Below are 12,025 nucleotides of genomic sequence, written 5' to 3' on the forward strand. Positions count from 1 at the left end.
AACCGCTGTCTCACCTGGCAGAAATGAAACAATGTACCACCCCCTTCCGTGCCAGAGCAGTGTGACAAAAAGCCAGCCAAAACAGGTTGAAATCGATCCAGAGTCTCATAACAAATACGAAAATGCCCACGTCTCAATCAAAAATCACTTGTTATGGGGCTTCCCTGGTAGCTCAGTGGTTAAGAATCTGCCTGCCAATGCAGGGAACATGGGTTCGATCCCTAGTCCAGGAAGATCCCACATGCCGCGGAGCAGCTAAGCCAGTGTGCCACAACTACTGAGCCTGAGCTCTAGAGCCCATGAGACACAACTACTAAGCCTGTGCTCTAGAGCCTGTGAGCCACAACTACTGAGCCCGCGTGCCACAACTACTGAAGCCCGCGCACCTAGAGCCCGTACTCCGCAACAAGGGAAGCCTCCGCGAGGAGAAGCCCGCGCACCACAACGAAGAGTAGCGCCTGCTCACCACAACTAGAGAAAGCCCGCGTACAGCAACGAAGACCCAATGCAGCCAAAAATAAATAAATAAAATAAATACATTTATATTAAAAAAAAATCACTTGTTATACCAAGAGTCAAGATCTCAAAATGAATGAGAAGAAAGACAGTCAACAGGTGTTAACACTGAGTTGACGACAGTGTTAAAATTACCTGACAAAGACTAAAGCAGCCATGATAAAAATGCTTCAAGGAGCAATTAGGAACACACTTGAAACAAATGAAAACATAAAGCATCAGAAAAGAAATATAAGACAAAGAAAATCCAAATGAACATTTTATAACTAAAAAATACAGTAACATATAAAAAGTTTGAATGCAACAGCAGAAAGGGAACAGAGAAGAGTCAATAAACTGGAAGATAAAAATAATAGAAAGTACCCAACTGAGCTGTGGAACTACAAATGAACTAACATTTGCATCACTGAGGTCCCAAAGAGAAAGAAAGGCAAGGCAGACTGAAAAAGTATTGTAGAAAGTAATGACTGAAAACTACTGAAGTTTGGCAAAAGGCATAAATATACAGAGTCAAGAAGTTGGGCAAATTCCAAATAGGATAAATTCAGAGAAATTCACACAAAAACGTATGGTATTTCAACATTTGAAACCAACAAAGGAAAAATTTTGAAAGCCTCCAGAGAAAGATTACATTTTATCAATATTTTTCAACTGCCTAAGAAAATGGACTGTCACCAGAATCCTATATCCAGAGAAAATATTGTTCAGGATTGAAGAGGAAATCAAGAGATTCTCAAATGAAGGAAAACTAAGAGTCTATCACCAGAAGACTTACCCTGAAAAGAATTGCTAAAGGAAGATTTCTAAACAGAAAGGAAAAGATAAAAGAAGAAACTCTGGAGTATTAAGAAGAAATAAAGGACACAGTAAGCAAAACTACAGATAAAAATAAGAGGTTTTCCATCTTCTCTTAGATTTATAGATTATGGCTGAAGAAAAACTGTAATACTGTCTGATGCACACAGAGGAAATATTTAACACAATTATATCATAAATGGGAGAGGGTAAAGGGACATGAAGTGAGGCTGGGGTAGGTTTTCTATACTTCATTTGAACTGGTAAAAAAGATAACACCAGTAGACCATGATAAGCTAGGTACACATAATGTAATGTAATGCTCTAATATCTAGAGCAACCAGGAATAACCGCTAAAAAATGCTACAAAAAGAGATATACTAAAAAAACCACTGTGAACAAGTTAAAATGGAATTATAAGGAATGTTCAAGTAACCCACAGGAAGGAAGGAAAAAGAAAACAGAGAAATGAAAAGTACACAAAACCAAAAAATAAAATGGCAGACTTAATAAGCCCTAACATATCAGTAACTATATTAAATATAAATGGTCCAAATAAGCAAATTTATTATGAGTTTAGCAGAGTAGATTAAAAAAATATATAATGATAGAAGCAGGTTGAAAGTTAAAGGATGGAAAGAGGTATACCATGCAAACATTAATTTTTTTGCATAATAAATAAAAAGAATAAAAGAAAGATAAGTGTGGGCTTTATAAAGGCCAGATAAAGTAGATAGTAGTGCAAACAAAATTACCAGAGATAGTGGGGACATCATATAATGATAAAAGGGTCAATCCATGAAAAAGAAAGGGCAATCCTAAGTGTGTATGCAACAAACAACAGAGCTGAAAAATATGTGAACAAAAACCTGACAGAATGCAAAACAGAAACAAACTCACCATTAAGAGTTGGAAACTTCAACATCCTCTCTCAAAAACAGATAGAACTATATAGATAATCAGCAGGGATATATAAGAACTCAACACCACCATCAACTAACAGGACTTAATTGACATTTATGAGACAATTTATCCAACAATAGCAGAACGCCTATTCAAGTGACCATGGAACATATGCCAAGACAGACCATATCCTGGGCCATAAAACAAACTTCAACAAATTTTTTAAAATTGAAATAATACAAAGTATATCCTCTAACCACAATGGAATCAAAATAGAAATCAATTAACTAAAGACAACAAGAAAATCTGTGGGAACTAAGCAATATTTCTAAATAATCCAAGAGTCAAAGAACCCTCAAGAGAAATTTTAAAAGAATATATCAAATCGAATGAAAATGAAAATACAACATAATCAAAACCTGTGGGACACAGCAAAAGCAGTACTGCAAAGGGAATTAAGAGCACTAAATGCGTACACAGAAGAAGAGAAAAGTCTCACGGCAATAATCTAAACTCTTACCACAAGAACCTAGAAAATGAAGGAAATAAAGCTAAAGCAAGCAGAAGGAAGAAAATAAGGATTAGAGCAGATATAAATGACACTGAAAATAGACAACAGAACAACAAAGGAAACAATAAGTATTCAGACTGGAAAGGAAGAAATGAACTGTCCCTACCTGCAGAAGACATGACTGTCTGTAAAAAATCCCAAGGAATCTACCAAAAAACTCCCAAAAGTAATAAGTGACTCAGGAAGGTCACAGGGTATTAGACAAGTATACAAAAATAACTTTATTTCTATATATAGATGGTTGCTGACTTACGATTTTTTGACTTTATGATGGTATAAATGCAGTACTCATTCAGTAGAAACCATACACATTTTGAATTGTGGTCTTTTCCTAGGCTACCAACATGCAGTACGATCCTCCCCCGTGATACTGGGTGGCTCCCAGCCACACTGATCATATGGGTCAACAACCAAGACACTCACAACCATTCTGTTTTTCACTTTCAGTACAGCATTCAATAAGTTACATGAGATATTCAACACTTCATTATAAAATACGGTTTGTGTTAGATGATTTTGCCCAACTGTAGGCTAATCTAAGTGTTCTGAGCATATTTAAGGTAGGCCAGGCTAAGGTATGATATTCGGTAGGTTAGGTGTATTAAATGTATTTTCAAGTTATGATGGATTTATTGGGATGCAACTGCATCACAAGCTGAGGAAGATCTGTACTAGCAATGAACAACTGGACACTAAAATTAAAAGTACAGTACCATTCACAATCACTCAAAAAAAAAAAGAAAGTGAAAATACACAACACTGATGAAAGAAATAAAAATAGATTTAATAAATGTTCAGGGAACTCCCTGGTGGTCCAGTGGTTAGGACTTGGCGCTTTCACTGCCGAGGGCCCAGGTTCAATCCCTTGTCAGGGAACTAAGATCCCACAAGCCGTGCAGCATGGCCAAAAACAACAACAAAAATAGTTTATAAGAAACCTGTACAAGGGCTTCCCTGGTAGCACAGTGGTTCAGAATCCACCTGCCAATGCAGGGGACACGGGTTTGAGCCCTGGTCCCGGAAGAGCCCACATGCTGCGGAGCAACTAAGCCCGTGCATCACAACTACTGAGCCTGTGCTCTAGAGCCTGCGAGCCACAACTACTGAGTCCGCGTGTCTAGAGCCCATGCTCCGCAACAAGAGAAGCCACCACAATGAGAAGCCCTCACACCGCAACGAAGAGCCCCCGCTCGCCACAACTAGAGGAAGCCCCCACACAGCAACGAAGACACAACACAGCCAAAAAAAAAAAAAAAGAAAGAAACTGTAAACAACCCAGCTGTCCTTCAATGGGTGAATGATTAAATAAAATGCAGTATGTCTATACCACAGAATACTACTCGGCAAATAAAAAGGAATAAATTACCTATAAATTTGACACTTAAATGAATCTCTAGATAAGTATGCTGAGGGAAAAAAGTCAATCCCAAAAGTTTACGTACCATGTGGTTTCATATATGTAACCTTTTTTTTTTTTTTTTTAAGTAAATTTATTTATTTATTTTTGGCTGTGTTGGGTCTTCGTTTCTGTGCAAGGGCTTTCTCCAGTTGTGGTGAGCAGGGGCCACTCTTCATCGCAGTGCGCAGGCCTCTCACTGTTGTGGCCTCTCCCATTGCGGAGCACAGGCTCCAGACGCGCAGGTTCAGTAGTTGTGGCTCACGGGCCTAGTTGCTCCACGGCATGTGGGATCTCCCCAGACCAGGGCTCAAACCCGTGTCCCCTGCATTGGCAGGCAGATTCCCAACCACTGTGCCACCAGGGAAGCCCTAAGTAACCGTTTTTTTTAAATTGAAGTACAGCTGATTTACAATGTTGTGTTAATTTCTGGTATACAGCAAAGGGATTCAGCTATACATACATACATATATTCTTTTTCATATTCTTTTCCATTATGGATTATTACAAGATATTGAATACAGTTCCCTGTGTATGTAACACATGTTAACTTTTTAATGACAAAATTATAGAAATAGAAAACAGGAGATCAGGAGAGAAGTGAGCATAACTATAAAAGGGCAACATGAGAGATCCTTGTGCTGGTGGAAATGCATATCTTAATGTCCTGGTTATGATACTGTATTATAGTTTTGCAAGATGTTACCACGGCGGGGGGGAGGGCGGAACTGGGTAAAGAGCAAAGGGGATCTCTCTGTATTGTTTCATACAACTGCATATAAATTTACAATTACCTCCCAAAAAATGTTATAAGAAAACAGAATGAAAGACAAGAGTCATTTGAGGGAGACATAAATGCTGGGAATAATTAGATAAAGAAGGAAATTGGGGGCTTCCCTGGTGGCGCAGTGGTTGAGAGTCCACCTGCCGATGCAGGGGACACGGGTTTGTGCCCCAGTCCGGGAAGATCCCACATGCTGCGGAGTGGCTGGGCCCGTGCGCCATGGCCGCTGAGCCTGCGCGTCCGGAGACTGTGCTCCACAATGGGAGAGACCACAACAGTGAGAGGCCCGCGTACCGCAAAAAAAAAAAAAAAGAAGGAAATTGGAGCCTAAAAAGCGAAGACAAGGCAGAAGAAATGGTGAGCATGAGTCCATGTGTTTGATTGTACTCCTGGGGGAGACAGAAGTGTGGGGACTCTGGGCAATGCCACTGTGTCTCCAAGGGAAGCACGTGGAGGCTACAGTTCAGCGTTCTGTCCTCTGGCCTGAACCTGTCAGACTCTGCTGTGTACTGCAGAAGGGGATCCACACAGGGCATGTCCCCACCCCCAGCCTACACAGAAGTCCCTAGTTCCCCCTTATCCAGGGTGGGCAGCTTCCAAGACCCCAGTTGCTGCCTCAAACCACAGGAAGAACAGAACTCTGCACGTACTAAGGTTTTCCTGTACAGGTGCTAATTAATATTGGCATATACAGTGTGGAAACACTGGACAAAGATAATGCACTCCCCAGGTGGGAGGGAGCGGGAAGGTGTGAGATTTCACCAGGCTACTCAGAATGGTGTGTAATTCAAAACGAATGCATTATTTCTGGAATTTTCTGACCACAGCCGACCTCAGATAACTGAAACCTTGTAAAGCAAAAATATGGATAATGGGGATTACTGTATTATTCAAAGTTTTCTTCCCAGCAAAATATCCAAGTTACTCTGTCTCTGGGCCAAAAGGGATTCAATTCAATAAATGTGTAGAATTTATTTATTTATCTTTTCTTTTTATTTTGGCCGCACCTTGCAGCTTGCAGGATCTTAGCTCCCCGACCAGGGATCGAACCCGGGCCCCGGCAGTGAAAGCGCCAAGTCCTAACCACTGGACAACCAAGTAATTCCCCAATTTGTAGAATTTAAAAACAAGTTTTTAAAAAAGCAGCCTGGCCTCCTCCTCAAATACCTGACAATTACTCACCTGTCCCCAAGCATACAGGTTATTGTGTGTCTGAGATGGATTCACTTTGGACAAAAGGAAGCGAGCCTTTAAAAAAAAAAAACGAGAGAGATTTAGATTTAAAGATTAAAAGTGGCATTAATATTAGTGTAATAGAAAAAAAGTTTTTACATTTTTTTTGTTAAATTAGAAATTTTTTACCACATAGGAACCCATTTCTTTAGTTTAAGCCCAAAGTGTCTCCATTTATTAGGGTTCCTGAAACATGAAGTGTATTTCATTCTGGCAACCCTCTACCTTACACCAACGTATTTTGACCACTCATTTAAAAAGAAGTCATATTTGGAAGCTGACCTGTATGTCAATTTATGTCACCATATAAGAACTAGGCAGTTTGGATTTATAGCCATGAGAATGCATCATAAAGCCAACAGAGCATCAGGGCCGGGCTGGGCTCGCTCACCTGGCTGCCTCCATGCTCCGTGTTGATGTACCGCGGCATGGGGAAGCGCGCGTGCAGGATCTCCTGAGCATCGTCCAGGGGTGCCTGCAGAAGGTGCTTGAAGTTTTCGTACTCAGGCATGTCCTGGTAGCCCGCCTTCTGCCACTGGGCTATGGTCTACACCAAAACAAAGAAATCAAAACTACCATGGAGGTGCTAGATGACAACCTTCTCTGACGCCCCTGACATTCTAACGTCCCACCCGGAACTTGTTTCCAGTGACAAAGTCTTCTGCCGAGAGAGATGAGTATCCGAGGGGAGCCATGTGGAGCTGTCCAGGAGCATGAGTAAGCCGAGCATTGCATCCACGACACTGCCACCTACACAGTCCCGCCAGAAATGTCAGTGCCCACCACACCTCCCCTCCCCTTTCTAACTGTACTGACAAACACCCCGGATCGGGTGCCCCAAGGAGCCCTGGGCTCTGCGGCTTTCCACCTTCCCCGCTATCACTCGGTCTAGCCCTCACGTCCTCACCACCCCTGGTAGGGAACGGGGTTTGCCGGCTTCCTATACAGACTCCACTGTCCTTTCTCTTTCCTGGTGGCACACATCTCACGCCCGCCTCCGGTGCTCGGCTGTCCCATGGGCAAGTGGGACCGCCTCCACCCCAACCCCTGCTCCCCTGGGCCCCGAGACTCTTGGTGGTGGAGATAAACTGCAAGAATCAAAGCATGTGTGTTAATCAGGCAACAAGCAGAAGGCAATACACCAAAGTGTGGAAAGGAAAGACTGTCTCCCCAACTGAACATGGTGTCTCAATCCTTCTTTCATTCCCGTCAGCAACTGTGTTAGGAAACACACCTTAATCATGCCGGAAATGAAGAAATACTGACTGATTAATATAGCTTTATAACTAAACGGAAGTGCTTTCATGTTATTTGGGGGATACTAAAAAAGAAAGCAATGGAGAGAGAAAATGGAGTAAGAAGACGTAACAAGTGAGGAATGTGCTCTGGAAACAGAATTGCTGTCAGGAGACCAGCCTGCTCTCACCTCTGCCGCGGCGCCAGCGCCGTTTCCCAGGTCTTAATTTCTGACTGGCTGGTGGCATGGAGGGAATGCCCATCGGCTTGCTTGGGACCAAGAGTTCATAAGAACCCCCGCAATCAGAAGGCTTAGGACTTTTAAAGGGTGAGAGCGAGGTCATCGGCCTTCATCTTTAGAACCTATCCCTTGCACACAGAAGGTGCTCAATCAACGTGTAAAGGAACAGGATAGCGGCTGTACTCAGAGATGTCTATAAGGGATGAGCTGAAGACACAGGAAGCTCCTGAAGGCATCAGTGGGAACAGCAGCTGGTCGGTCACCCAGCCTTAAGTCTAGGACCACTACTGATGACCTGGCACCTGTGGGCAAGTGGCTAGCAGAGTGGCTGTTAATACGCTGAAAACAGTTTAAAGTTATAAAATGCCTGTTAGTATTAGAAAAACCATTTCTTTCTAGGGCATTAAAGAATACTTAAACACAATTTACATCTTTTCAGGACATCTGAAATCACTTCTAACGTACAGACACCAGGAAGTCAAGTCAGTTGTCAAAGCAATGTACTAAAGGTAAAAAATGTACAATAGACAAAAAAGAGAGTATATCCATGAATATAACACTCAGTTAAAGGATTTTCTCCTGAGGAGCCATTCCTTTCCTTAGGGTATGAACCTCTTTGAGAAAGAAATGCATGCTGCCCTGAACACCATCCATAGCCATCCTAGGGATCCACAGACCTGGCATAAGGTTCACTTGGCCACATTATCTCAGACAAAAAACCCTAGTCGCAAACTTAGCAGTATTTACTAGTGACTCTAACATAACTCTGAAAGGACAGTGTGAATATAAAAAGTTTACTGATGAAAAGTAAACTGATCTTGCCTGACAACTCAGAAAGCAATAAATCATAGTGATTTAAAAGGACCACCTGAAAAACAGTATGGAGGTTTCTCAAAAAACTAAAAACAGAACTACCATATGACCCAGCAATTCTACTCTCCTGGGTATATATCCGTAAAAATCAAAAACACTAATTTGAAAAGACACATGCATCCCAATTTTCATAGTGGCATTATTTATAATTGTCAAGATATGGAAGCAACCTAAGTGTCCATCAACAGATGAATGGATAAAAAAACCATGGTAGATATATAAATGGAATATTACTCAGCCATAAAAAAGAATGAAATTTTGCCATCTGCAACAACATGGATGGACCTAGAGGGTATTCTGCTAAGTGAAATAAGTCAGACAAAGACAAATACTGTATGATATCACTTACATGTGGAATCTGAAAAATATAACTAGTGATGTAACAAAAAACAAGCAGACTCACAGGTACAGAGAACAAACGAGTGGTCTGTGGAATCGGGGGCAGTGTATATACAGGTGGGGGAGTGGGAGGTACAAACTACTGGCTCAAGGATGTGTTGTACAACATGAGAAAAGCAACCTTTAAAAAGTGTATAGGGCTTCCCTGGTGGCGCAGTGCTTGAGAGTCCGCCTGCCGATGCAGGAGACGCGGGTACCTTAAATGTAAATGGATTAAATGCTCCAAACAGAATACATAGACTGGCTGAATGGACACAAGAACAAGACCTGTGCATATGCTGTCTAAAAGAGACCCACTTCAGACCTAGGGACACATACAGACTGAAAGTGAGGGGATGGAAAAAGATATTCCAGGGCTTCCCTGGTGGCGCAGTGGTTGAGAATCCACCTGCCGATGCAGGGGACACGGGTTCGTGCCCTGGTTTGGGAAGATACCACATGCCGTGGAGTGGTTGGGCCCGTGAACCATGACCACTGAGCCTGCGCATCTGGAGCCTGTGCTCTGCAATGGGAGAGGCCACAACAGTGAGGGGCCCGTGTACCGAAAAAAAAAAAAAAAAAAAAAAGTGTATATATAAGAAATGAAGTCCCTGGTGGTTAGGACTCCACGCTTTCACTGCCGAGGGCACAGGTTCAATCCCTGATCATGGAACTAAGATCCCGCAAGACTTGCAGCATGGCCAAAAAACAAAAAAAAGCTGCATAAAAATTAAAAAAAATAAAAGGACAACCTGACGTTTAAATATAGCAAGTAATATTAAAATTACTAAATATACAAATACCACCTTTTTTCCGGGTCCTGAAAAAAAATTTTATTCACTAGCATAAAAGCCACTATACTCGTTATAATAAACTGTGGGTTTTCTAAGCCCAAATTCTTTTTTTAAATGTCATAAAATTAGTAAATTAGTAAAAAATGATATTAAGAAAGAAATTAACTTCATCTTACCTCACCAAGATAAATGACAATTTGGAAGAATGTGTCCATCAGCAAAATTCTGTCAGCTAGAATGCTGCTACTGTCCAGGAGCACAGGCTGAAGCAAAAGGGAGAGATGGCATGGGTCTTCCCTTGGTGTCCACACGGCCACCCGCCAACCCCACACCCAGCAGGGACCGTCTCATCTTCATGCCAAATTCCCACATTCTGCTCCCTGACTAGGCAGTTCTAGATTTCAACTTTGTAGAAAACACAGGCTCCAAATAATCCCTCAACAACTGGGAAGTGAGATGAATGTTATTATATTTTGCGCTAGGAACCAGAAATAATTCCAAGTTTTCTCAGTTTTGTGCTAGAAATATATTCTATCAGAGACACATTTCTCTCAAATCTACTGCTGTAGATGACAGAGAACTCCAATGCCTACATGAAAAAGAACATCCTTTAATACAAATTTTAAAGTTTCCTACAAAATACATTTGACTACGACTTTTATTTCAATAAGCAAAGTAACTTAAACTTACATTCATTAAGCAAAATTTGAAAATTTCTACTCAAGAACAACAAATATTGAAATTTTGGTTTATTTCCTTACAGTTTTTCATTCTTGCAGGCTTTCAAAAAGTCATAATTTAGAAAAGTTTCTACTTTTTAATTTAACATAAGGATTTACTTTATTATGTTACATAAACTTTGTGAATATTTCTTAGATTACTTAATTTTCCTGCTATTGAACATTTAAATTGTTTTCTAATTTTACACGTCCTATGACTTTTTCCTATGCACATTTTTTTAATACTCAGAAATAATGTTAAATTACTATAAAGACTTGAAGTTTTCTTTTTTACAGTTTTGCTCTAAGAGTAAACGTGCTAGAAAAATGTCTATATTAGGTGATTCCAACTGTGGGAGAAGCACTCACAGCGGCCCTTACCTCTGGAGGCCCGTGGAAGGAATAGGAATAGAGGATGGGCTGGATCATGATGAGGGACTGGGTTAGGTCCTGTCGGGCAAAGTGGTGTCGATAATACGACGACTCATCAGGGCTGTTGTTGAAGACTTGAAGAAACGGAGACCTCCTCAGATGGAACATGAACTGCATTTACAGAGAAAAAGACAAATGCACACAGCTGTCACCTTCCTAGACACCCAGAGAGCAGACCTGCCCCTGCCCTGGAAACAGGAGAACCCAGCCCTTAGGAACAAGGCCTCTGGGTTCAATGAACCAGAGTGGAATGGCAGGCCTGGGGGCCGGGGAGGAGGGAGGGGAGAGCTGCTGTTTAATGGTACAGAGTTCAGGTTTGGGAGATGAGAAAGTTCTCGAGATTCCCTGCTCAACAATCAGACATACGTAACACTACACCACACTGCACACTTAAAAATGGTTAAGGTGGTCAATTTTATGTTATGGGGTTTTCACTACAATTAGAAATAAACATAATTTTTAGAAAAAGAGGGGGCCCTCTGGGCATGTCAAAGCTTCTGCATGAAAGAGGCAAGACAAAGCACTGCTTTCTGGAGTCACCGGGCCAGGTCGCAGAGCAGAGTTTCTGCTCTGAAGAGGTCACAGTCCAGTGGCAAAAAGGCGCACTCAGGGCTCCAGCGCAGGAAAGTCCTGGTATGATGGGGTGGGGGTGGAGGTGCAGCAGGAGCGTCCCCAAAGCCACTGGGGCCTAAAAGACGTGCGAGAAGAAGCCAGAGGCAGGAGAGGGACGCCAGGCACAGTGACAGCACAGGAGAGGCCACAGTGCTGAGACAGAGGCAGAGCGCTGGGAGTGAGGAGCTCAAGGGAGAAAAGGCCAGGAGTCGCCACTGCAGACAGAGATGCATTCCTTCCAGCCCCCAAGGAGCAGAGGCGGGAGAGCAGCTGTTAGCTCACACTAAAGAGCTGCCAGAAGATGAAAATGACCTGCCTTGAAAAGTACAAAGCTTCCTGAGAGGGACTTCCCTGGTGGCACAGTGGTTAAGAATCCGCCTGCCAATGCAGGGGACACAGGTTTGATCCCTGGTCCAGGAAGATCCCACATGCTGCAGAGCAACTAAGCCCGTGCTCCACAACTACTGAGCCTGTGCGCCTAGAGCCCACGAGCCACAACTACTGAGCCCGCGCGCCTAGAGCCTGTGCTCCACAACAAGAGA

The 12,025-nt window shown here is 42.3% G+C and overlaps 2 protein-coding genes and 1 non-coding gene across 5 annotated transcripts in view; 1 reads left to right on the forward strand and 2 right to left on the reverse strand.

The window, feature by feature from the left end:
• DTD1 (D-aminoacyl-tRNA deacylase 1) overlaps positions 1-12,025 on the reverse strand; it is a 133,265-nt gene that overhangs the window by 120,580 nt on the left and 660 nt on the right. The window lies entirely within an intron of this gene.
• SEC23B (SEC23 homolog B, COPII component) overlaps positions 1-12,025 on the reverse strand; it is a 40,420-nt gene that overhangs the window by 2,101 nt on the left and 26,294 nt on the right. For all 3 annotated transcript variants that reach the window (XM_007461778.1, XM_007461777.1, XM_007461779.1), the window contains exons 16-19: positions 10,821-10,982; positions 9,897-9,983; positions 6,590-6,745; positions 6,148-6,213 (exon numbers count right to left, since the gene is read on the reverse strand). In XM_007461778.1, coding sequence (XP_007461840.1) covers positions 6,148-6,213; positions 6,590-6,745; positions 9,897-9,983; positions 10,821-10,982 — 471 coding nt within the window. The remainder of the gene's footprint in view (positions 1-6,147; positions 6,214-6,589; positions 6,746-9,896; positions 9,984-10,820; positions 10,983-12,025) is intronic.
• Positions 3,589-3,661, forward strand: TRNAE-UUC (transfer RNA glutamic acid (anticodon UUC)). Its single transcript has one exon. It is a non-coding gene; the product is annotated as a tRNA-Glu (tRNA).

This window comes from Lipotes vexillifer, unplaced genomic scaffold, assembly GCF_000442215.2.
Source record: "Lipotes vexillifer unplaced genomic scaffold, Lipotes_vexillifer_v1.1 scaffold285, whole genome shotgun sequence".
NCBI classification, from domain to species: domain Eukaryota; kingdom Metazoa; phylum Chordata; class Mammalia; order Artiodactyla; family Lipotidae; genus Lipotes; species Lipotes vexillifer.